This window comes from Euprymna scolopes, chromosome 16 (assembly GCF_053919585.1).
Source record: "Euprymna scolopes isolate OS-2025 chromosome 16, ASM5391958v1, whole genome shotgun sequence".
Classification (NCBI taxonomy): Eukaryota; Metazoa; Mollusca; class Cephalopoda; order Sepiida; family Sepiolidae; genus Euprymna; species Euprymna scolopes.
The window spans coordinates 52701996-52728956 of record NC_136497.1 but is presented as its reverse complement, the minus strand read 5'-3'; the positions used below and the strand labels follow the sequence as shown (position 1 = coordinate 52728956).

The 26961-nt window shown below is 32.1% G+C and overlaps 1 protein-coding gene and 1 pseudogene across 3 annotated transcripts in view; both read right to left on the bottom strand.

Moving 5' to 3' along the window:
- LOC145295957 (uncharacterized) overlaps positions 1-26961 on the bottom strand; it is a 118363-nt gene that overhangs the window by 5842 nt on the left and 85560 nt on the right. For 2 of the 3 annotated variants that reach the window (XM_080141863.1, XM_080141862.1), the window contains exons 9-12: positions 22404-22541; positions 18973-19071; positions 15093-15279; positions 971-1794 (exon numbers count right to left, since the gene is read on the bottom strand). In XM_080141863.1, coding sequence (XP_079997989.1) covers positions 971-1794; positions 15093-15279; positions 18973-19071; positions 22404-22541 — 1248 coding nt within the window. The remainder of the gene's footprint in view (positions 1-970; positions 1795-15092; positions 15280-18972; positions 19072-22403; positions 22542-26961) is intronic. The other variant, XM_080141864.1, reaches the window with a different exon arrangement.
- Positions 14785-14903, bottom strand: LOC145296352 (5S ribosomal RNA; annotated as a pseudogene).

The window sequence follows — 26961 nt, the reverse complement described above, 5'->3', positions numbered from 1 at the left end:
CATGCTTATCCATACATGTTGTTACAATAGAACAATCATCCCCAAGACGGAAGCTCAGTTCTTAATCATGTGGTGAAGCTCTCTAGAGAGAATATACTATAAGTTTTGCTTATTTTTATTTTTTTATCTCCACAAATATCCCAAATTGGAGATTCATCCCTGAATGCACCAACCACTTGTCTATCTTTCAGATAGGGTGCAAAAAGAGTCTCTAACCTAATAGGTCCCACAATACTCCAGTCCATCTCATCATTGCAATGTTGCATCCCTGTGCTCAATGGAATGTACTCAGATCAACTTGTTGCAGTTATATTTAGGGCTGTGACAAAAAAATATTCTTTTCATTATTTTGACTCTCAAGTATATATCCGCCATAGTAAGACATGGTCAATCAACCGAGAACCACATCAGTCTATATAAAAACATATCAAGATATTAATGGATATATACTCAAAAGTCAAAACAATAAAAAGAATATGCTGTTGTCACAACCCTAGTTATATCCCATTCTACAATCAACCAAACTTCATTGAAGTGGTCTTTGGACACCAGAAAACGTTCTACAATAATTGTTTCTTTCCATGCACAGATTCTAATTTTCTGTCTTCTATTTTCCTGACAGTGCAAACATATAGAAATTTAAATGTAACCAATATCATGCCACACAACTCCCAGCAAAACCTCACCCCAGGTTCTCGTATGTCAGAAAACTTTCTACTCTAATAGCTTCTTTCTTTGGACTGCTTGCTTTGGAATTACCTTCCTGCTCCCTTTACTGTATCAACTTGCAGAAATTTAAATGCAATATTATATTGTTACTTAACCCCTAGGATGCTCCTAATTACAATACCTCCTTATGTTCAGTGGCAATAACTAACCCCTAAACTCAATCTTCACCCCTTACATCTCAATGTGGCAATATGCCTTGTCTGTGGTAAAAATAATTTTTTTTAAATTAAAAAATACTTACATGTCATTTGAGAAGGCACAATTTTGAGTATAACACAAAAATTTAATTTTGTTCCTGGAACAACAGCGCTAAAAACCTCAACCTGTCCTTGCCATATTTCATTTTTGGGTAAAATCTGGAATGCCTGGGAGATGCCTCTTGCTTCACCGATGTCTAGGATACAATAAATGGTCGTACATCGGTCTTCAAGCTGCGTGATGAATTGGAGAAGAGCCTTTTCGCAATAGTTAAGATAATTCACAATATCCGTATTTACGGAACCAATGCATAAAACATAATCCATTTTATCAGAAACATCCAGCATGTTTAATTTGCTGTAACCGACGCCATTTACCGCGTTCGTATTGAGTGCGTGCTGTTTCAAATATATATACAACTGACTCGTACAGGAAGATTCCAGATCTGATAGACCGATAACTTCATCATCAGGTTTGTAAAAAACTTGGTAACGCTCCTGTAAATTGACTTGAAGCCAGGATCTGAGGGTGTAAGCTTCTTGTGAAACATCCTGTATGGGTGTGTCCATCACTTGCGATTGTGAGCGTAGACACGAGAGCTGTCGTCGAATCTTACAACTTCTGTCGTTCACTTCATTGATTGGTAAGAGCATCACTTCTTGTTCTTCAAGTGACATTAAAATCCCAACCTCTTTGCCGCTATCGAGTGAAGCTTTCTTCAGGTAACTCGCAACCGTCGTCCAGATGTTGTCCTCTTGTTCCTTAATCACAGAATCATCTTCAATGTCGATCAAATACTGAAATTTCTCTGAGTGTTTCTGATCAAATCGAAACAAGAGTGTAAAGAACACCTCATACATTTTTAACCTGAAACAAAGGAAAAAAAAAAAATAATAATTAAAAAATAAAAAAATTAGTCAATATAACAGGAAGATCAATTAATTGTGATACTATGGAAATATTCAGGGCTTTACATTGTGAGTGAAACAGTCACATTTGTGAGTGACTTTTCCTACTGATTAAAAATAATAAAACGCTTATCTTTTGGTAATTGTGTTTTTTTTTTCACCGGACAATCTTCCAAAGCTGGTTACTGAGTGAAAAATGTCTTTTCAACATTTATTATTTTTTTAAATAAAACGAGCAAAAACAAATTATTCAAACAATAAATGGTATAATAAAACAATATACTCTTCTTTTTAACGAAGGCTGTTCAAAAAACGTCTGAAAAATTTCAGATGTTTATACATTCAAGTCTCAACATTAAATTCTGTGAATTTAGAATTACACTTATTCAAAAAAAATACAGAAAAATCTTTATGATTTACTCATCATGAAACAAAGATATCATATTCCAAAAATCACATAGGTTTAGCTAGTAACTTTTCTATTTAGCTAGTAAATGAAAATATTTAGTTGTCAAAGGCCAAGTAAAGATAAATTCCCTTTCCTTAAAGTGTTAGGAAGTATTAAAAAAAAAGAGGAACTAGTTGATCAGCAGAACAAAAGTATGGGTGAGATTAGTAGAAAAACAATGGGGTGGGGCACACACAAAGGTGCTACAAAATAGGATGGTTAATCAAGGTGTGGCAGTGGCTAGGACGAAGGACCAAACTGAGATGTCAACATATTTAGAATTAGTTTACGAATAGTTTTAAGAGTGGGATTAAGATTCACAACAGTTTTTTTTTTGTTTTTTTTTATTACATTTTCACCCCAAACAAGGCACATTGCCACTTTGGTGTAGGGGGCTACTATCAGGGGAAACAACTACTGGGGTACTATGTAGGGATTTGGGCAGCAAGATGTTGGTTCACGTTGCACTTGAACTTCTGCATGTCAGTACAGTTGGGGAAGCAGTGACCTGGAATGGAATTCCAAAGTCTAGCGGTTCTGGGGAAGAAACTACCGGAGTAGAAAGATCTTTTAGATCTAGGGATTTCTACAGTGTGGGGGTGGGATTTTGCAGCTTGTCGGGTCTGTCGAGGGTGTTCACGTCGTGGGGGCACAAGTGCTTGCAGTTCATCAGAGCATTCACCATTAAAATACTTGTAGAACAGGCAGAGGGATGCAACGTTTCATCGATGGGACAGAGGCTGAAGCTTAGATGCCAGTTTAGGGCCTATCAGATTTGCGACTCTCTTTTGAACCCTGTCAAGGAGCGAGAGACTAGTAGCCGATGCACCAGCCCAAATATGACAGCAATACTCCATACATAGGCGAATGGTTGCCTTATAGAGGTACAGTTTACGGACAGTTTTGAGTTTGCAACTGTTGACAATTACCAGTTTGGAACAGTTAATGATAGTTTTACAGTTGTAGACAGTGCAAGGAAGTTTATGGCTCAGAGCGGATAGGGAGATGAATTGATCAACCGACTGACAAATCTGGCCTCAATAGAAAACTAAAATGTGGACATTAGTGTTTAGAGGGATGATGGTGTCACACACACAGCACAACTGATATCTGCCTAATATGTTTTGGGTTGTTTGATTTTTTATATTTGTAAACCAGTGATTTTTTATATTTGTAAACCAGTCACTAATGTTTAAGAGAAGACAACACAGTCAGAACAAGAAGAGAAGACAAAAGAGAAGGAGACGACGTCACATGGTGTTGGAGTTGATTTTTTTTTTTTTTTTTTTACATAGGCATCACCACATTATCAAGGCCAAGAGGCCACTCAAGGATAAGGGTTAAAAGTGTACAGTAGAAATTGGACAATATAGTAATCATTAGTAATGAAAATTTGGTAAATTTGATAACTTATATAGAACGGCTCATCAAGAACTTATTTACGTTAGACTTGAACACAACCATATTGTAGTTAGCCGGAAAGCAGGAAAATGGAAGACAATTCCACAGGCGTGCAGTTCTAAGAAAGAAGCTTTGTTCATGGAATCTACGTTTAGGTTTAGGCACAGATAAAGAGTGGGGGGAATTATTGATAGTGTTTACAGCTAGACGAGTGTTTCTTGTGAAAGTTTGGCGAGGGGGGACCATAGATTGAAGCTCAGTCGAACACTTTCCATGAAAATAACAATACATCAGAGACAAACTCGCAACATCTCTTCTGTGAGATAGAGGTTGCAAGGAAGAGAAAAGGACATCTCCTACGAGGCTACGAAGTCTATTTTGAACTCTATCAAGGCAGGACAAGTCCTTTCTAGCAGCTCCTGCCCAGATGTGGCAACAGTATTCCATCCTTGGACGTACCTGGCTCTTATATAGATAGAGAATAGCATCAGCAGTGAGATATCTACCGGATCGATAGAAAGATCCCACCATTTTTCCAGCGGCCTTGGCAACAGATTTGATGTACGTGTTCCATTTAAGATCAGGAGTAATGGTCAAGCCCAGAAGCTTGTCAAAACTTGAGGCCTCCTGAAGACGAGAGCCATTCATTTCAATTGATGCCAGATGTGAATCAGAATGTTGATGATGTAAAGAGAGAAGCTTGGTTTTAGATGCATTAAAAGTAACCAGCCACTCCTTACTCCATTGTACTACGTGCTCAAGATCAGAGGAGAGAGAATTGGAGAGAACTTGGTCGTTTAGTGTCTTAGATGTGCTACCATAAATGGTAGTGTCGTCAGCATAAATGTCTACAAATGATGTAAGGATGTGATTATTGTCAAGAGGGAGCACAGTGATAATTTTTCCAAAATGCTGAAAAACTTTTGTATTAAAGTGATGATTATGTGAAACTTTACTCACAAGCAAGTGGACATAAAAAGAAAGGTTTGAAGGGTTCTGATGATATCTGAGACTCAAATTATACATAAATTTCAATTTAAAATACACTTCTTTTTTTTCATTTTTTACTAAAAGGAAAACTACATTTTTGTGAAATTAACAAAATTACCAAATTAACAAATTTTACAAAAGCAAACTACATTTTTGTGAAATTAAAAAAATAAAGATCATTTATAATAATGATGATCTCTGTTGAAACTAGAAAATAAATAAAATATTTTTCAAATTTTATTTTATTAAATTACATTTTTGTAAAATATGCAACTATTTCACATTACACACGTTTGACTTATTTTTAAAACTCTGATCATTTTTTTTTATATCTGGATAATTGATCAATAAAATTTGAAATCAAGATAATGAGTAGCCCATTTGGCTTGATGGTTAGGGTTCACAGGGTTCATGAAGCCAAGACTCAAAAAATTAACACTTGCTGCTCTTTGCTAAACATTCAGAATTATAAGATGAATATCAAGGATAAGTGGAGCAATACATGAAAAAGAGTGACTCTCCTCTATATCTCAATGAAATAAAAAGAGGGACTTTGAATAACCCTCACCCATGATTGATCTATTTATTTTACACCTAGATAATTCAGGCATTAGGAAGTATGGTAGACTGAGGAAGACCCGGTTTGAGTGTGTAAAACTTTATTTCACTGCATGCAACCATTTTGGATTAAGTTAAATCAACTTGTTTCATTTTGATTTCTGCTTTTTTTTTTTGTTTGTTTTTTTTTTCAGGGAAGTCACCACTTATCAAGGCCTGGAAGCCACTCGGGGATAAGTGTTATTGCATGTACAGTAATCAATGGGATAGTATCATAGTAATCGTTAGTATTGGAGATTTGATAAAGTGTATTACTTAAGGGGGTGGTTCATCAGGAATTTGTTTATGTTGGACTTGAAGACATCCAAGTTGTAGTCAGGTGGGAAATAGGCAGACAGAAGAGAGGAAGAGAGTTCCACTGGCGTGCACTTCTAAGAAAGAAGCTTTGTTCATGGAATCTACGTTTTGGTTTTAGCACAGTTAAAGAGTGGGGAAAACTTTTGACAGTGGTTTCAGCTAGACAGGTGTTTATCGTGAAAGATTGGTGAGGGGGGATCAGGGATTGGAGCTCAGACGAGCACTTGCCATGGAAGTAATGATAAAACAAAGACAGGCTCGCAACGTCTCTTCTGTGGGAGAGAGGTTGCAGGGAAGAGAAAAGGGCATCCCCCACTAAGCCACAAAGTCTATTTTGTACTCTGTTAAGGCAAGATAGGCTGTTTTTAGCAGCTCCTGCCCAGATGTGGCAGCAGTACTCCATTCTTTAGTAGAAGTTTTGCTGGTGAATACCGAATAAAAATCCCTTTTGATACAAACTTAGATAATTTAAGTTCAATTTCATGTAAACTTTTAAACCAAAACATCTTAATGTAAAGCTTAAAAAACATTTTTATTACAAGATATTAAAAAAAAAAAATTTAAAAGTAGATATTATTTCTACTATTTTTTCTATTGTAATATATATATATATATATCTACAATTATATAAATGCAACTTTGTATGTGTGTGTGTGAGTTCGTTCTTTATAGACTCCGAAACGGCTAAACAGATCTTCTTTAACATTTATAGAACTTTAGTATATAAGTCTGGGCGTGATCTTAGTTAAGTTTTGTTGCAGAATACCTCTGATAATTACCGATAATCGATCACTGAAACCGTTATTTTAATTTATCTACCATTGGTTAAGCCATTTTTTTCTACAGGGTGAACAGAAAGTCCTTGGACCATTTTTAGTTTTAAAATTAAATATTGTTAAAATCACTTTTTCTCTTTTCGAATAAAGTAAGTATTTAGTCTACTATTGATCTAATTATTTTCAACAAAAATATTAAAATAATTTTGTTTAAACTTTCAGGAAAATGAGCAAACGAGAGGCCATAATTCAGCTTCATTGCGCGGGAAGGACAAACTCAGAGATTATTAAGCTCTTGAAAGTGGCTAAATCCACCGTGTACCATGTTGTGAACAGATTTAAGGAACTTGGTACATCTGAAGACCGTCCTAGGAGTGGAAGACCTCGCACTGCTTGAACAAAGAAGGTGATTAAAGCTGTCTGAGAGAGGGTAAAGAGGAACCCGAAGAGATCTGCAAGACAAATGGCTAAAGACATGAATGTGAGCGTGACCTCGATGAGAACCATCGTAAAAAACGATCTCCAGTTGTCCCCCTACAAGATGAGAAAGAGACAGTACCTCACACCTGCCCAAAAGCACAAGAGACTTGAAAGAGCAAAGCTTCTTTTTGGAGAACTGAAGGCTGGCACGGCAGAGCGAGAGATCGTTTTTTCTGATGAAAAACTCTTCACAATTGAAGCGACTGTTAACAATCAGAACGACAGAGTTTACGCAAAATCTTCAGCAGACATTGATGACTCCGTGAGAATAGTTTTCCGCCGACAAAAGCCGTCTTCCCTCATGGTGTGGGCTGCAGTCTCCAAATCTTGGAAGTCGCCTCTGATTTTCGTGGAGCAGGGGGTTAAGATCAACACAGATTGCTACGTTAACGATATTTTGGTTCCAGCATTTGAAGAGATGAAGAAACACTTCAAAGATTAGCCTTTCACCTTCCAACAAGATGGAGCACCATCCCACACCTCCAGAAAAACTCAGGACTGGTGCCAACGTCATTTTCCAAGATTCTGGAGTAAGGAGATGTGGCCTCCTGCGTCGCCTGATTTGAATCCCATGGATTTTTCGGTGTGGTCTTTGTTGGAGGCAAAGGTCTGTTCTGTTGCTTATCCAAGTGTTGATGCTTTGAAGACATCTCTTTTGAGTGAATGGGCTAAAATACCTCAGGAAACGCTGCGTGCTTCGGTTGGTAACTTCAGACAGAGAATTGAATGACTAATCGAAAGGAAAGGACATCACATTGAAAATAAATAATTTGAATTTATTCTTGGTTTCCTAACTTATAATTTTCATTCATGTTTAACTTATATTTTTGTAATTTTCTATTAATAAACCACTTTTGAATTGGTCCAAGGACTCTCTGTTCACCCTGCATGTTGTTGCTTAGCAACAATGATAGAACAATGAGCCATGAAAATTCTAATGTGGGTAAGTTGATAGCGTGTTTTTTTTTTGTTGTTTTTTGTATGATGTGGTCTGTGGGTTCAAACCCCGCACGTAAATTTCTTAATGTTTTTTTTTTCAATAACTGAAAGAAGTTTATATAAAATAATTTTATAAAAAAAACAGTAGGTTCTCTAGAGTACAATGTAGAATAGCATATTTTGGACTAAGTTACTGCATGGAGGCATGTGAAGCTTTCTTCTGGGCGATTTCACGGATTTTGATAATAATAAAAATATAGGAGGGTTAAATATTTGTTGATCCCGGACAACGTCGGGTCTCCCTGCTAGTATATATATATATATATATATATATATATACACTATTATATAAAAGTCACTTTGTGTGTGTGAGTTGCTTCCTCATAGGTTCTGAAATGGCTGAGCCTATCTTTTACAAAGTTCACACAAAGGTAATTTATATGTTTGGCAGTGTTCTTAGATATTGGTTGAATTTCTGTACAAAGCGTAAGTATTGAAAACCAAAAAAAATGCAATCTTAAAAATAGGTTTTCTCTTTTATAGATAAAAAAAATCAATTTTTACAGGGCAATATTTGATATTACACCGGCCAAGGAACATACACTTTCAACAAATCATTTCTTTAAAAAAAAAAAAAAAAACAGATTTATTATAATCTGGTGATATAGCCTAGTAATAGTAGTAATACACACGGACAAAAAAACGCTTTGGATAATTACAGATTTCAAGGTAGTTCTACTAAAATAGCCATATTTTTCGAACCAAAGCACTTCAAGTCTTCAAATTACTACTGTTTTGTTCGGAAATGAATATACTTTCAAATGAATTAATAAATATGAATGTACATTATATATTTTAAGAGTTTTAAGCAAATAAAGTGATAAAAATGTGAACGTCATAAAATGGTGTTTTCGGTAAGGTTTTATAATGACCCTCCCTGTTTTCTAAAGGCCCGTACCATGAAGAATTCCGTTATGAAATTTGGAAACCAATCAGAAGAGGTGTTAATCTTAATACTATCAAGTGTCCGAAATATTTTTGACCATTTCTTTTTTGTTGTGTTAAAAATAAGACTTTAATATGACGAGTATCGAACATTTTGAAAAAAAATTTCATCGGACACCCACTAGTAAATAAATCATTCTTTTTACTATCTTTATCAATTAAAAGTATTATTTTATGTTTAGTAGGACCGCGGTAATTGATAATAATTTAAAAGGACCTACCCGAAAAAATGTTTATTTTTCGAGTTTGATCAAATTAAGTTAGTATTAGTAGCAGCAGCAGTTGTAGTATTAGTCATAGCACAGTATAAACAACACGCGTTTTTTAATTTTTATTCACGAACGAATTAAGAAAAACATGAAAATATGAATATAAATATTCTGTATGTTTAATTAGAGCTATTTTGTTATCAGAATAACATTAGTTTAGGACTATTCGGTTTTCAGAATGTATAATAACAACAATCCCAACCAATTCGCCATTATGAATCCATTATAATTTCTCACATTTCTGGTCAAATTTAAAAACATGGTTAAAAAAACAAAGTAAACTTTTGTAGATATATAGCTTGCATGCACTTTTATTCATTACATTAGTTTTGAACAGCGAATTCAAACAATGTTTTACTGCGAACAGCCACAAATGTTTTTTCAAAATCAAAAGATGTATGAAAATCTCGTTTGTATTACTATACACATAGATTTGAAAAAGTTGTCAAAAAACAAATATATAACAAATAAATGTTATCAAAGGCAAGATAAGTTACTTTTCTACCTAACTGGATATGTTTTTAGTGATTATATTTAATGTAACATTTTTATTCAGCTCGAAAAAGTGTTTACCAATGTATTCGAAAATTTAAAATGGCGACCGACTCTCTCTTTGAGGCGGTAAGTTTGGGCATACCAGAATACTGTTAGAAACTCGCTCAATATATGTTACCGTGACATAGGCGGATATATATTCGGCAGGTTTTTAACAGTATTTTGTCTAGTTTTTATTTTTAACTCATTTTCCCAAACTTACCGTGTGAAAGAGATAGTCGGCCGCCATTTTTAACTTTTCAATACATCGGTAAGCACTGTATGTTTTTCAAGCTGAATAAACATGTTACATTAAACAAAAACATGCTTTGCATAATATTTATTTGTTATAATTTTATTTTTTTTATTTTTTGGACAACTTTTTCGTACCTCTATGGCAAGTAATACAAACGCACAAATAGTGTTGACTGTTGAGCATTTCCTGAGAACAAGACAAATGTCAGTTAGTTGGCACTTAAATATTTGAAGTCTTGATAATGACTTAAAAATAAATAGTAAAACAAAATACTGTTAGCAACCCACCTACTAAAGTTATGTGTCAAGTCTCCTCCTAAAACACTCTTTAACCCTAAAAATAACACTAAGTTCAAGTGCCCGCCCCCCCCAACAAAATACCTCTGTAAGCCACATACAAGCATCTAAAAAAAACAAACAAACAAAAAATAGATCCTTCCTTAAAGAAAAATGCACATAAAAAATAAATTGGTTAACTGTCCTAAAATGCTGGAAATGGTGAATTATTTTACATTAAATTTTTGTGAAACTAACCGCCCCACCCCTTCTCTAATATTGTTTTTGTTTCTGTCAAGTCTTCAGTATGTTCACACATAATTTTCCTTAGCCCTACAATTAATTCAAAGTCCGAATGGCAACCTCCCCATATTCTCATTGCATAGAAAGCCTCTTAAAACCACACATAATCGTCTTAAAAAAATAAAACAAAAAGCATACAGGATTTATCTCCCATAAAAAAAAAAAAACAGTTAACTGCCCTAAAACGCTAGAATGACCTGTAATGGGGAATTATTTTACATTAAATTCTAAAATAATTTGTTTATCTTTGATTAAAGTTTTTCATGGCATTTCATACATAATTGCCTAAAAAGGTAGAATCACATTTTGGAGGGGTGGTCAGAAGGGGTTGGGTGGGGTTAAACAGAAGGTGTTAATCTACAATAATACCAAAGAAATATTGCAATATATTCATTTTTAAATGGTCCTATGTTTAGATTTAAGTTTTTTGTGCATAAAACACATTACAATTCAACTTTGAGTTCTCCAACTTCTTTTCTGTTTATGGATACATGGCATTTTTAAGGAATTGCAGCATATTTATGCACATTTACTGCAGATTATTTGGAAACCATGAACTTTTGGATATTTTCAGTCAAATATTCTGATTCCTTGTACAAAAATACACTTATATGGTAACTTTCATTGCTTAGTCTTGTGTTTTAACAAAGATATGACATTTTTACTGAAAAAGTAGTGTAAAAAATGTGACGAAACGCATATGATCTTAAAGAGGGGAAAATATCCAAACGTGTGAGGCACAAAAATAGCCATAACTTCCTTAATTTTAATCAGATTTTAAAAATTTAAAAAGATTCTTTCTTAGCTCATCAAGCTCTTTCTATGCATACCAATATTGAAATATTTCAAGCTATTTCAATTTTTTCATGTGTATTGCTAGTAATAGAGCATTCAACTACAGATCGAATGATCCCCTGTTCAAGCACAGGTGTACCTCACCATTTTATTTTATTTTTTTCTAATCAACGAGTTAAATTTACAAGAAGAGAGACCATTTAAAATTACCACAAATGATTTCTTCAATTGCATGTTTTAAAACTAAACTTTAATCAGAAGTGACTTTTCCAGGGTATTTATCATCAAGCCCAAATATTAGCTGACGTGATATTGTAAACACACACAGAGAGAATTTGATGACGTACATTATCATTTTTTATTTTATTTTTATTTTTTTTGCAAATTAGTCAGAGCGAATTATTCCTTGTAATTTATCATAATCAATAGAGGATTGATTCTATAATAATACATACACAATCTGCATAAATAAAAAATTAGAATATTGTACGACCGAGCAATGCCGGACCGACAGCTAGTTTTTTGTATAAACTTTTAAAATATATTTTTTATTATTGTAGTTTGATATGCATTGATTTGCAGATCAATGTGGCTTCACCCCACCCATCAAGACGGTATAAAAAACCTGAAACTGGGAGGGCAGGAGAGTCATTCTTGGAACCGAACCGATTAGGTTGAACCGTAGAAAGTATTATGAACAGTGATAATTAATTGTTTTTTTATTACAATTATATAAAACTATTTTATTACAATTATATAAAACTATTCTGAAAAAAAAAAAAAAAAATTTCAAAGTAAAGGCTAAAAAATATATTTTGATTATGACAAATTTTATTAAAAATTAAACCTTTGTGAAAAAGAAGCATTTCAAAGTAAAGACTTTTTTTATTTTAAAATTAAGCTGGAATTATGCAAACATTAATCAGAAGTGACATTTCCTCAGTATATACCAACATGACAAACAAAGGCGAAAGTTAGAATGAAATAAGTTTAATTTAGCCATTTTTTAAATTAGACAATATGGAGAGCAGATGTTAGATGTTATCTAGTGCTGCTTACTCCAGAGTCCAGGACATTTGCAGCAGCCTAAATACCAAAGATGATGAAAAGGGGACAGTATTCTAATGACTAATGATACATTACCTAAAAATACTTCTTTTAAACTCCTTGGCTTAACATTCACAGGGAACATGAGTTGGAACAGACATATGGAGAGCATTGTCGCAGCTGCTCTCTCTACTGCTAGAAAGTTACTTACACCTGAAAGAATCCTGCACCTCTATAAGGCCACCATTTGCCCATGTATGCAGTATTGTTGTCACATTTGGGCTGGTGCATCTGCTACTAGTCTCACTCCTAGACAAGGTTCAAAAGAGAGTCGCCAACCTTATAGGTCCTGAACTATCAGCTAGGCTTCAGCCTCTGTCTCATCGATGAAATGTTGTATCCCTCTGCATGTTTTACAAGTATCTTAATGATAGATGCTCTGACGAACTACAAGCCCTTATAAACCCTCAACATAAATACTCCTGACAAAGCAGCAAAATCCTACTAGTACACAGTAGAGATCCCTAAATGCCAGAAAGCCTTCTACTCTAATAGTCTCTTCTCCAGAATTGCTAAGCTTTGGAATTCCCTTCAGAGTTTCTGTTTCTCAGGACTGTACTGACATGCAGAAATTCAAGTGTAATGTAAACGGACACCTTGCTGCTCAACTCCCTACATAGTATCCCTGCAATTATGTCCCAGATAGTAGCCCCCAACATCAAAGTAGCACTGTACTTTGTTTGGGGTAAAAATGCAAAAAAAAGTATGTCTACTTAACATAAAAGGCGTAGCATCAGGTAATTTTAATTATACTACTACTACTACTACTACTAATAATAATAATAATAATAATAATAACAACAACATATGATACTTTTGTGTAATAATGATAAAATTAAATAAATAAACAAACATTTATAGGTTTGAAATCTACCAAACAAAATTGGCGTGAAAAACTCTTGGGATGTTGAGTATAAAGTAAGGGACCAACATTTTTATACTATTACTTGGGGATATCAGTTGATGACAACTAGCTCTTAGGAGATGGCACAAACTAAATGGCAATAAGTTAACATTAGTAGGAAAACCAAAGATGAAATGTAAAAATTCTAGTAGTAGTAGTAGTAGTAGTAATAATAATATAATAAACATCACAAATCTTGAAAAGTACTGAACAGAATTGTACCAAATTGTAGCATGAGAATCAATTGGGATGATGACTGTCATAGAGTGGGAAGCAAAATTAAAATACTACTTCTAATTTTAATAATAAAAATGAACCCATGGAGTGTAAGATGTAATAAAATTAATAATAATCTAAATATTAATTTACTTGTCCGACGTCAGAAAAACCATCGTCATCGCAAATATTAATAAATGAGAAACGAATTACCCCCTTTATAGTTGCTCTTCATCAGTTAAAAATCATTAAAACTATTTCCTCTTAAAAAGAACATGGGTGTGTTTATGATTTCAAATCAGAATTTAAAGTCCTGTTGAGAGGATTTTTTTTATTATAGATTCTTCTGAAAATTCAAATAAAAAATGTGCAAAATTTACAACTGTTCCATTATAATTTATATGAAAAAATTATTCAGAAAAAAAAAAAAATTAATAAAATAAAAACAATGCATTTTGTGTTGAATTTTCATTGAAAAAAATGTCAATTTTCTAAATCAATTCTTTTTAGCTTTAAAAAGTTAAAAGGTTTACTAAAAAATTGTTTTAAATTCATTGTTATTTGTTTTATTTTATTTTTTATTTATAATATGTTTTAAAAATTTTCAACTACCGTAAAATTTCTATAGGTTCTGTTAGTAATTATTATTATGCTTAAACAGTCATTAGGAAGAGCTAGGTCAAAAATCATCTTTATTACAATTTTTTTGCTTGTATAACAAGAAAAATATTTAAAATCCAACATCCATGAAATAAATATTAAGAATCACTTCCTAAAATTTCACAAGTTCAAATTATTTGGAATTATCTTCTTTATTACTTTAGCTAGTTTAAAAAAAAAAAAAAAAAAAAGCATTACGAAACAGGCATTCTTTGGTTAACCATAAAATTTTATTTTATTAAAATAAAACTACTTGATCAATTTATGTGATTTTTAGAATATGATAATTTCTTTCTGTCATATCATACAAATATTCTTTAATTTTGTTGTTTAATATAGGGGGAATTCTGAACAAGCTACAATACAACAAGTCCATTAGTGGAACTGAGTGTTTTAGTGATTGATCTATATAAAAATCATCAGCAAATTGCATATTTATGTCATAAAAATGAACAAAATTGGTATTTATTTAGTTTTTTTTTTTTTCATGGTGTGTGCGTGTGTGTGCAGTCAGCACCAACCCTATTTAGGGTTTAACCGGCTTCCTCCAAAGGAGGAAGTTTCATGGGAGTATGAAATTCACAAGCGGTCCCCAGTTGCATGTATATCCCTGTTAGGGGAGATGACGACATTAGGTTTTTGCAACTTTTTTTGCAGGGAGGTGTCGACGTCCTCCTACATACAGCACCTGGACTTCCCAAATTGGTCACCCATTTTAGTAATGACCAGGCTCAACGTTGCTTAACTTCGGTGATCTGACGGGAATCGGTGTGTCAACATGATTATGCCATATTATTTTTTTCATGGTGAACGATAATCGCACATATTTTGAATACCAAGTCATTTGAATAAATTTTTGGTTAAAAATTTGATAGTTCCAGGTGTCCCATGAGAAAAATTGGTACAACTATTAGTATAAAAATATAATTAAAAATTTAATTTATTAGGTTTTAAAAAAAATAAAAAAGAAGAATTGACACTTACCTGAGGCATTCTACAATATCAAGAAAAAAATAGGGCAAATATTCAGGTTTAAAACTTGGGGGCATAATGTCGTGCCAAAAGAAAACATTCATTTTTGAAGCTTCGTAACGGTTTTTACAGATCCGTAAAATACGGGACTGGCTTTGTAAGTCACATTTCTTCTTCCGACAAATGCACAAAACCATAGCTACAAAATAGTTAAAACAATAAAAAAATAAAAAAGATAACTAACAGTTTAAATATTGGTGTATGAGCAACTAAACAAGGGAAGTAACTCTTTAAAACTGCCCATTGACAATTTTTTATAAATAAATCAAATTGTATTAAATATAATAATAAAAGTAAAAGAAAAGAAAAATAGACTAATTTTGTCAAGTTTTTTTTTTTTTTTTTTATAAATACAAGAATTTGGTTCTTGTCCAGAATCCCCCACATATTAAAAAAAAAAAAAAAATCTTCATGATGTACCCATGACAAAATAAAAATATCATATTCCAAAAATTACATAAATTGATCAAGTAAAATAATCATTTTTAAGCGATTTAATGGAAATTTGTATGAATTACAACATAAATCTCACAATTTTGAATTGGTTGAGATATCTCCAATTGTTTTTTTATTTTTTAGATTGTTTTCAAAATGGCGGACAATACAACTGCTCTTAGGTTACTCATAAAATTTGATTTTCTCATCTAAAAATAAAACTACTTAATCAGTTTACATGATTTTTGTAATATGATATTTTCATTCCATCACAAGTACACGTCATACAGACTTTTTAAAAAAAAATTTCTATACAATAAAGAGGGAATTCTAGACAAGAACCAAGAGTTTAATTGATTGAATTTTTATTTTTGATGATAATCAATTTCAAACTATTGTTCATGAGTGAAATTAAACACTAAATCAGATTTATAACTTGTAGATTGCTTTGCCTACTTTACTATATATTAGCCATTTTGAGGTTGTTTAATGTAAAAGTATATTCTTTTAAATCTAAAACCGGCAAACTAAAAGTGAAGTCAGTAAAGCAGTTATGGTAGATATGCATCTATGGCCTACAACAGCATTAATTTCATCCTCCTAAATATTACTAGTATCTATTTATCTCAGGTGTTGATAAAATATGCATGTTGCGAATTTGCCAATGTTAAATATTAGTGGATACTTCAAGCATGAATATTTGCTTGAATAAAATTAACATTATGTTGTAAACAGAATATGTTTTAGACAAAGGTCACAAAGAGGTGAAAGGACTGAACAGTGGGAGCAATAAAGCCAATGAAATGGGAGAAAATGACATCAGACATACAATAGAGAGACAGTGGTGGTTTCCAAAGAGAGCCTTGTGTAGGAACTTGGATCGACAAGATGCGTTTCTAAAATGATCTAACAAAATGATAAGTCTTGTGTTTATAAACTAAATAATTGGAGTCACTCTCTCTCTCGCTCTCATTCTTTTCTTCCACCTCTCCATTTTTGACTTTGCAGCTAAGTAAATGATCAAGTACAGCAGATGATGAAATTCAACTCCTAAAAGATCCTGTATTTAAATTGATTAATTATAATTACTGTGAAAGTAAGCTCTAAGTCTGTGTTTTAGCTAATAACATTACTTAATCCTAAGGAGATGGACACTTATGCTTATGGTGCTAGTTAGCATTATCGGATCCTTTTTATATTAATGTGCACATTTGAGGGGAACCATTCAGGAAGCTGAAAAGTTGCAAGCATCAAAATATTCATAGGGCTCTACAAACAAATTAATCTTTAATTGACCTTTGACAACTAAATATTTTCGTTTACTAGCCAAATAGAAAAGTTACTAGCCAAACCCACCTGATTTTTAGAATATGACATGTTCGTTCTGTGATGAGTACATACATCAGAAAGATTTTTCAGTACTTGTACAGTTTAATCAAGACATTAAAAAATGAAAATATCGAAGAAAAAAAAAAGTTTAAATTGTACGTATCCATGATGGAATGAAATTCTCTGAAAAAAATTTCACTTAATTTCATCAAGTAGTTTTTGTTTTACAGCGAAAAAACAATTTGTTATGATACCGTGCAAAAGGTTCGATTTTTAGGAAGAAAAGCTTATATTAAAGATGGGGAGGGGGTGTTGGCGCTTTAACTGGAGTTATCTCCCTTTGGCATTTTTAAACTCCAAACAAAAATTAAGAAAAAATCCAAGATGTCTGCCTTCAATGTGCTGTCATAAAAACATGTTTTTCCACTGTAAAAAAAAATTTTTTTTTAAAAACTACTCGATCAAATTAAGAGAAATTTTTTTTCAGAGATCTTCAGTTCAGAACGGATACGTACAATATAACCTTTTTTCAATATTTTCATCTTTTAATGCTTTGATTAAACTGTACAAGTATCGATTTTTTTGTTTTTATTTTTTTTAAATAAGGTTAATGCTAGATATGCACCAAATTTTATGTTGAGACTTGAATGTATAAACATTCAAAATTCTTCAGATGTTTTTTCAAACAACCTTTGTTAGAAAGAGTATATTATTATATATATATATATATATATATATATATATTTTTTTTTTTTTTAAATAATTTGACTTCGCTTGTTTTATTAAAAAAAAAAAAAAATAACGGTTGAATAATATTTTTCACTCTGTAATGAGCCTTGGAAGATTGTTGAAAGAAACACAATCATCATAAGATAAGCGTTTTATTATTTTTAGTCAACACTTTGGGGGGAAAAAAAAATCACTCAACAAATGTGACCATTTCATTTGTAATGTAAAACAAAAAAGTTTTGTTCCATCCTTACTCAACGTGTTATCGTGAGCAAAACTAATCTTGCACTCAACGAAGTCAATTTTTATAGCAGCTACCAAGTCTAAACTTTACACTGGGCATCTATATGGATTTCATAGATATACCTGACTAGAACATACCCCATAAGCACCTGCTGAGTAGATTGCCAGTTGGTACAGGACTGCTTATTGGGTATTCATCGCTGAAGATATGTGGGGACCTAATGGATAGGGAGAATCACTCCACATATTTTTGTTTTGTCATGGGTACAGACATCATACCGATTTTTCTTTATTGCTGTTTATTAATATAGAGTGACAATATAGAGACAAGAACCAATAATTTTTTATAAAGCCAGTGATCAATAATCGATCATATCTTTCCCAAAAAGGGTTCTGGACTGAAAAGAATTTTCAGTTTAGTTCAGCTGGCACTCATGTGAGAAGTTAAAAAAAAAAAAAAAAAAAAAAAGAAAGTAATGTCTGAAGGGATGCCTCCCCCCACCAGGATCAAATACAAAGGCAAAAAGAAAAAAAAAAAAAAAAAAAATTCCATATTTATTTTTATCAAATCTAAGAAGTTTTTTTTATTTTTACCTTGTTCCCCATTTTCAACTAACAAAAAAGATGAATTAAAACTTCAAATTCTATTTTTTGGTGCTTGTGCAATATAATAGGATTTCAAACATGCATTTTAGGTAAAAACATGATTGCATACTTATGTATCATGTAAAAATTTTAAAATGATTGAGTAGAAAAATAATTAAAAGTAAAAATAAAATTTTTTTTGAATTATAGATTTATTAATTAATGTTGAAGAGTTCTTATAAACCAAGGGAGGTAACCGCAACCTACGATTTTGACAAATCCAACATTCTAAAATAAAAAATAACAAACTGCTAATAGCTGGGGTTTCTTTTTGTTTTTGTTTATTTTATAAAAAATAGGTCTCCTACTTAATTTTTGGATTTGTTTTTTTACTAATTTTAACGTGACATGTATGTAATAGTCTTCTTTTCCATAAAATGCATTTTTTGAAATGCCATTAGCCTGCACAAGCATCAAATTTTTTTACTATTATTTTTATTAAATATCTTACTTTCTTGTTCTTGGGATGACTTAATATGAGGTGAGGATGGTTGCGCAACATTTGATAACTCGACAGAAAGTGTCTCCACTTGAAGATTTACAGGACCATCTAAAAAGAACCAAAATAGCATCGGAGTTGATAAAAAGAATCAAAAACAATAAAATATCTTGTATAATCATTAATTTTAATTAGTAGATTAAAGATTAAAAAGAAAAAAAGAAAAAACAGCAAATCTTTCACATTAGAGAGTATCCTATATCTTTACAAAGCCATAATTCACCCATGCATAGAATATTGCTGGTGCATCTACCACTAGTCTCCCTCTCTTTAACAAGATGCAAAAAAATCTCAAATCTACTAGATCCCACACTATCTTCCAAGCTCCAACCTCTGTCCTATCACCAAAATGTTGCATCCTTTTACCTGTTTTACAAATACTTTAATGTTGTGTGCTCCGATGAACTCATAGCACTTATGCCCCCTTCAATATACATACTCCCAACAAACCCGATAAACAGTAAAGTCCTACCTCTTCACTTTTGAGGTCCCTAGATGCCGGAAAGCCTACTTGAATAGTTTCTTTCCTCAGAATGCAAGATTTTGTAATTTCCTCCCTGTTTCCTGCTTCCCTGAGTGTACTAACCTGCAGAAATTTAAATGTAATGTGAACAGAAATATAGCTGTTCAACTCATCAGTCCTTGTTTGGCACAATCCCAATATCCCCTTACGTCCAAGTGGCCATATTGCCTTGTTCGAGGTGAAGAAGAGTAAAAGATGAAAACAATGTTTTACTTGAAGTTATTTTCAGTCAGTAATAAACGGAAAATTTGCAAAAAAAAAAAAAAAAAAAAAACAATAAAAAAAACAATCAAAATACTTGGAAAAATATTTGGTGCTTATATATAAAGAGATAAATGTGAAATATGGCGGCTCAAAATAAAAATAACAGGAAAACTTATAGATGTATTTATTTATCGGTGAAAAATATTAGCGTACACCAAAAATTACAGAAAATTAGAAGTGGAATTTTAATAAAAATAAAATTTACTATCCACAGGCAACAAATTCTAAGCAACAGTGGATCAAGTGAGTGTGTTTATAAGATTATCTCCCTTGTAATATAACGATGACACACAGTCTTTTACCGTTATTCATCTTTTGTTTATCCAACAAACACAAACAATACCAACGCTTTCATAACCTGCAATAAGATAAATATTATCGGTGACAATTCAATAACGTTGTTTTGTGAAATAATTTTTAAAAGTTGGACCTCAACAGGATTTAAGGAGACATATCAACTTGAATTCTGACAGGCCAAGATTTAATTATTAGTGTTGTATCATAACATTGACACTATATATATATATATATATATATATATATATATATATATGCATACACATACATTTCATTATAATTTATTTTAAAAATTGTATTCTCCCATTCAAACATTAAAATTTCAATTACGACCAGAAAAAAAATATCAGCAAATGGAATATTGCATACTTTTAATTGAAAAATATATTTTTTTTTAAAGTTGTCTCCCTTATCCCTTACAATTAAAATTTATTCTTTTTCTGTATAAGTTTTTAAAAATGTGCAAATAACAATTTAAAACTAAAGTGACTTCACAATGTCTCAGGCAACATCAGGTAGGGAACAGCTAGTTAAGTGCAAACTTTTATATCAAAATGTAGTTATTAATTAGACAAATAAAAACAAAAACTATAACATCTATTTTTGAACATTGAACTTTTTAATTAAAAACAGTGAATTAATATTCAATTAAATTCATATAGGAAAGTGATCTACCACTCACATTCTGTTCATTTTGTTTTTACTTAATTGCCTTTTTCAGAGCTGTCTATATGTCCCCCAAAAAAAAGTATAATCGCATTATTTTCCGGTGAAAAAAAAACAAAGTTATTAACTCATTACCAAAGGCACTTGTTCAGAATTCCCTCCACACTAGAAAAAAATATCTGTATGATTACATACCTGTGACAGAAAGAAAATATTGTGCATCAAAAATCATGTAAATTGATCAAATAGTTTTATTAAAAAATCATTTTTAAGCAAATTTATATTTCTCCTTTGGCCCCCTTCCTCTAAACATTAATAATAGCTTTCTAAAATCTTGCAAATATGAATTATTTGGAATTATCTCCCTTGTTCTTTCAGTCTATTTCCAAGATGGTGTCACTCAATATTTGATTTTTTTATTTAAAACAAAGCTACTTGATTAATTCATGCAATCTTTGGTGTACAATATTTTCTTTCTATCATAGATACGTATATCATACAAATTCTTCTTCAGTTTGGGAGGGTGGAGATTCTGGACAAACACCAAAATAAAATAATAATTGATATCAAGATGACACCTACTTTCTAATTGTGTTTTAACAGTTTCTTTATTCCATCATTTTTTTTACCCAATAAGAAAATGTTTGCTGGATTTAAAATTAGTTTACATCATCAAATTCGGTCTAACATCCATATTACATGCTGGGATGAATTGTTGGATGGTTTTAAGAAATGATTTTCTAAACTATCTCTGCCAGGTCTTCATTTTTCTCTCTTTCTCTCAAATTCATCCTTATCACCTCATCCCATATTTTCATTGACTTTCCCTTGTCAACTGAACCTGCTAACATAACTATTCTACGTCTACTAATCCAAAAACTTTCATCCATTCTTTCAAAGTGACTATACTAACAAAGTCTCCTGTTCTATACACATCTCTCTATATTATCCATATTTAATCTTCTTTTGGGCTCATCAGATCTAACCCTGTTTTTAAAACTCACATTACGTAACATTCTAATACCATTGCTCTCCATGCAACGAATGTCCTCAACCTTCACTAGCCAAGTTTCATACTGTATACATATGCCTAATAGACTTTGCCCTTGATTGACAGTTAACAGTAGTTACAATGTGTTTTATTTATATAAATTAACCATGAACAGCCTATCTTTATTTTATATTATTATTGTTAACTATTTTTTTTAACTATTTAGCATTATAATCCTTTAATTTAATGTGCTGTGTAGAATTTAAAGAATGCAGACAAAAAAAGGTTGTTATGTTATATTGTACGTGAAAACATGAGCATAAAAGACAAACAAAAAAATGCTGTGTAATACTACATAAAATACTTTGGGAAATTGCTCTGCCAATATTTTATTCAGTGAATGCTTTCTAACCATAACTGTAAAAACTTGGTAGATCACATATTGGAAGTGGATCTAATTTTCAATATTAAAATTTAAATACATAGAGAAGCTGCCTAATAAAATAAAAATAACATTATAAAAATGATTATCGCTATTCTGAAAATTGTCCTTAAAAATATTTCTAATACGAATGCAATACACAAAATTAAAAAATAGCAAAGATTGCTCCTTTTTCTACGTTTAAGAAATTAAACACTTACTTTCTTCATTGGCATTATCTGGAGTGACACAAATTTCTGGTATGGAAGAATTAACATTGATTAAAGACGGTTCTGTTTGGACGTACATTTCACCATGAGAAGAACATTCGTTTTCTTGTGAGTTATTGGAATCTTTCTCTACAATAATTTATAAAAAAAATAATGTATAAACTAATTTGCACAACGTGAAAAAAAAAAAGGTTCTTTCATTGCATTCTTTAAAAAGAAATAAACAAAAAACATTTAAGACTAGGGAAAACTTTGTAATATAATTTTTCACTAAAATTGTCCAATTTTTTTGATCATGTCGCATCTTTCCACTCTCCAGCTTTTAAGCTTTTGAATAAACACAATTGTTTCATTTGTCCATAATAGGATTAGTCTGCTAGTTATAAATGAAAAATATATCCAACAACTATCTTTTTCTAGGCAGGAAGAGTATCCACACAATCTTCAGCTAATGAGAATAAGAGATAGAGTCATCCACAGACAGGCTGTTTTGCTGTATCACAACACTTCAGTGCAGTTAGACTAGCACCATTCACAAGCTACGAATCCAACTTACAACCATCCAGTTGATAAGTCACAGTTCTAACCCTAGGCCGTGGGATTGATACTCATAAATCATATCACCAATGTCTTTATATAGACATTAATCGCCACTTTTAAAGTACTCCATTTGTTTAGATTTGTGGATGGAGATATATATATATATATATATATACACACACACACTATATTGATACACTAATGTACATGGACCTTCCAGAGTAACAAAATTGTCCACTCCTACTACCTTTCATTATTGCATGATTGGTACTTGTGTTGTACATGGACGGGTTGGGGGGGGGGGGTTATATGATGTGTATAAACGAGGGAGCAAACCATGTACATGCTATATAGTCATCTATGTAATATTCGTTGTGTGTGTGTGTACATCTTTAACAGATAAAATAAACAGATGTTGACACCTTCAACAATAGTTCAACAAAGGGAACAAATAGTACCATTGTCTGCTTGCCCAGACAAGGGAAAGACATACCTTTTTGGTTGGAACCATCGCTGTTTTGTTCCAGACTTCCTTCTGAAAATGTAAGTCGTTTTCTACTCCGACAACTCAGACAACTAAACTGTTTTTCCATATTTACATTTATTCTTGCTGCAACTTTTTTGTTCTGGGGCTGCATGCTATTTCTTTTTCAGGGATTACATAGTACTGTCTTTCCAGCTGAATGCTTCCATAGCTGAACGATTCCCAACCAGCTGAGAACATGTCTGGTCCAACTTATTCGTTCAAGACTTTGACTAACTCCTAACTCTGCCTGTATATATTCAAACTAATCCGTTGTGCTTACATCATTTGACTACAATAATACTTAACAGGTGATTTATCAGTCACATTTTCTCCGGCCCAATTCAGGTTTGAAAACCTATTTTGTTTATGTCCACTACATACTTTTCTATTAAAACAGATTTGTTTTTATTTATAGAATCTAGTCAAGTTAAATTCCTAAAACATTATTTAACCACATTTGTCCCTGAATTGCATTTTTCTCTTTAAAACAAATCTAATTCAATTTACACAATAATAATGATAATTTTATGGCTCAGATAATTTGGCAATACCCCGAGTGTGCTAAGCTGCAACACTTGAAATATTTGAGGCCAAAATTATAAATAATAAACATTTGTAAACAGAAGACTAAAACTTTCAATTGTATTCACTAAAATAGATACATGGTAGCATTTACTTATATCAATCGATATTAACATTTATTCATATTGCCACTGCATATTTTGAAGATTTCAAGATAGTTCTACTAAAATAATCATATTTTAAAAACACTAAGTCCTCAAAAATTTCACCCTTTTGTTTGGAATGAATATCCTTTCACGTGCTTTAATGAATAATATAATATATTGGAAGAGTTTTTAGGAAAGTAATGATAAAAATGCTTACTCTATGAAATGCCCATTTTATTGATTGAGATTGTCGGACTGACTTCCTCATCTTGGTTGTTATTGTCACAACGTTTCGGCCGTTTTGCCCATCGGCCTTCATCAGGTGTTTTGTATCGAACTGGGGAACCGTTTGTTAGGAGTCTCAAACCTAACCCTTTATTATTATTACGGGGGTACCGTGTTCGGACTCCAGCTAGGCTTTGGGACATAGTTGCTGATTCTCTGTTTTCAATGTTACTTTTTCACTGCCTTCGTTCAGGATTGAACTCAGCACCTTTGGGTAACTGTAAACTTTGATACAACGTCTAGGACCACTCGGCCATATGTCACTAGGACCTATGGCCTAGACGTTGTATCAAAGTTTACAGTGACGTATGGCCTAGACGTTGTATCAAAGTTTACAGTTACCCAAAGGTGCCGAGTTCAATCCTGAACGAAGGCAGTGAAAAAGTAACATTGAAAACAGAGAATCAGCAACTATGTCCCAAAGCCTAGCTGGAGTCGAAACACAGTACCCCCGTAATAATAATAAAGGGTTGGGTTCGAGACTCCTAACAAACGGTTCCCCAGTTCGATACAAAACACCTGACGAAGGCCGGAGGGCAAAACGGCCGAAACGTTGTGACAATAACAATCAAGATGAGGAAGTCAGTCCGACAATCTCAATCAATGAAAACACCTCATCTCAAAAATACAGACAATTACTATGCCCATTTTACATCAGATTTTTTTTTTGAACACCCCACGTTGTTTAAAACCTCTGTACGATTCCTCTGAGGAAATTCATTATGAAATTTGGAAAACAATCAGAAAAAGTAGATCTCACTTATTGTCGGAGTACAAAATAAACTAATCCAATCATTTTTCTTGTTGTCTTAAAAATAAAACTTCAACATGACATGTCTCAAACATTTTTTAATCGTGGTCTAAACAGTAAAGATTTATTTTGAGCATGCTCTGTCTTATAAAAAGAACCAACTGTTGATTTTATGAAATCAAAACTAAAAAGAAACATTCATTTCGGACACACCCCTGTTGTATAAAAGAATTTACAGTTGATTTTATAGGTTGGGTCTTTCTGCTTGTACGTTGATAAAACTTCTCAAATGCACTTATGTTAGGTTGTATAAAAGCGTTAACTTTGGTAAAAACTGAACTTCCTTCTCTAATCGGTTTTTGCGATTATCAATTTTCAATACTCATGAGATGCATTCCACTACAAAACCTATGTAAGAACACATTGAATACCTTTGTGTGAAACTTTTAAAAAATTGGCACAACCGTTTCCAAGTTCATAGGGTACAAATTCACATACAGAGACAAAGTTCTTTTTGTAGAATATATATAAGGCAATAAACTTAGAAATGATCAACACAAAACCAACATTTACTACTAACTGTTCAAAAATTAATTAGGCAAATAACTGTCTTTCAATTATTCATCTGTACTATACATAGACTATTTCAAAATATATTATATTTGGTTGAAATAGTAGTAACTCATTTTGGTGGTAATATAGGATCGATAGATGAAAAACATTTGCATTTATTCATTTATATGAAACAAAAGGTGTCTGTGTATCCATTTCTCTATCTCCAAGCAAAGCCAATGACATATGGAATCAGTCAGTTCTTGTGGCAGTTTTATTTTGATGTTAATCAATCAAAAAAAGAATTTTCTACTATAATTTAAAGTTGTTTCAGTCATTTTCTTTTACAGTATATCAACACTTATTGTTATTTAATACTGAATCCAGTAATTTTGAAAAAAGATTTTTATGCTTCTATCTTTAAACTTTTTATTTATGGTGTTTGGTTGTTTTGTAGAGGAAAATTGTTTTCATTTTTGACTTTGCAGAACATGATTGAGTATTTGAAAGGGAATGGGGGGAAAAAAATGTTTGGTGCCATTTAGGTCATGAAGCCAGTATCTTCAGACAGCCCGATCTGGTGACACCAGTATAATTTAAGGAAAATACTTATTTTTTAGTAGATATGAGAAGCAAATGATAGTTATCTGCTAATTAGCATAATTCTGTTTTATTGTTTAATCCATGTAAAAATTGTCAACAAAACTAGCATGTCTTCTGATTTTCTTTCAAGATGAACGATAATAGTAGGGTTTTTTTAATATTGAATCGCCTGAATAAATTATTTAGTTCTTGTCCAGAATTCTCCCTATATAAAAATACTAAAATAAAGAACAATCTGTATGATGCATGTACCCATGACAGAACAAAAATATCATATTCCAAAAATCACATAAATTGATCAAGTAGTTATATTTTTATAAAGAAAATCAGATTTTAAGTGACTAATAGAAATTCTTAGGCATTACAGCATAAACCTTGCAAGTTTAAGTTATTGCGTTATCTCCCTTTCTTTCGTTTTTTTTTTTTTTTTTAATATCTTCAAAGTGGTGGACAAAACAGTCATTCTTTGATTACTCATAACATTTGATTTCTTATTTGAAATTAAAACTACTTGATCAATTTACTTTATTTTTGGAACATGATAATTTTGTTTTATCATCACTATGTGCATCATACAGATTTTGATTTTTATAATATAGGTTGAATTCTGGACAAGAACTAATT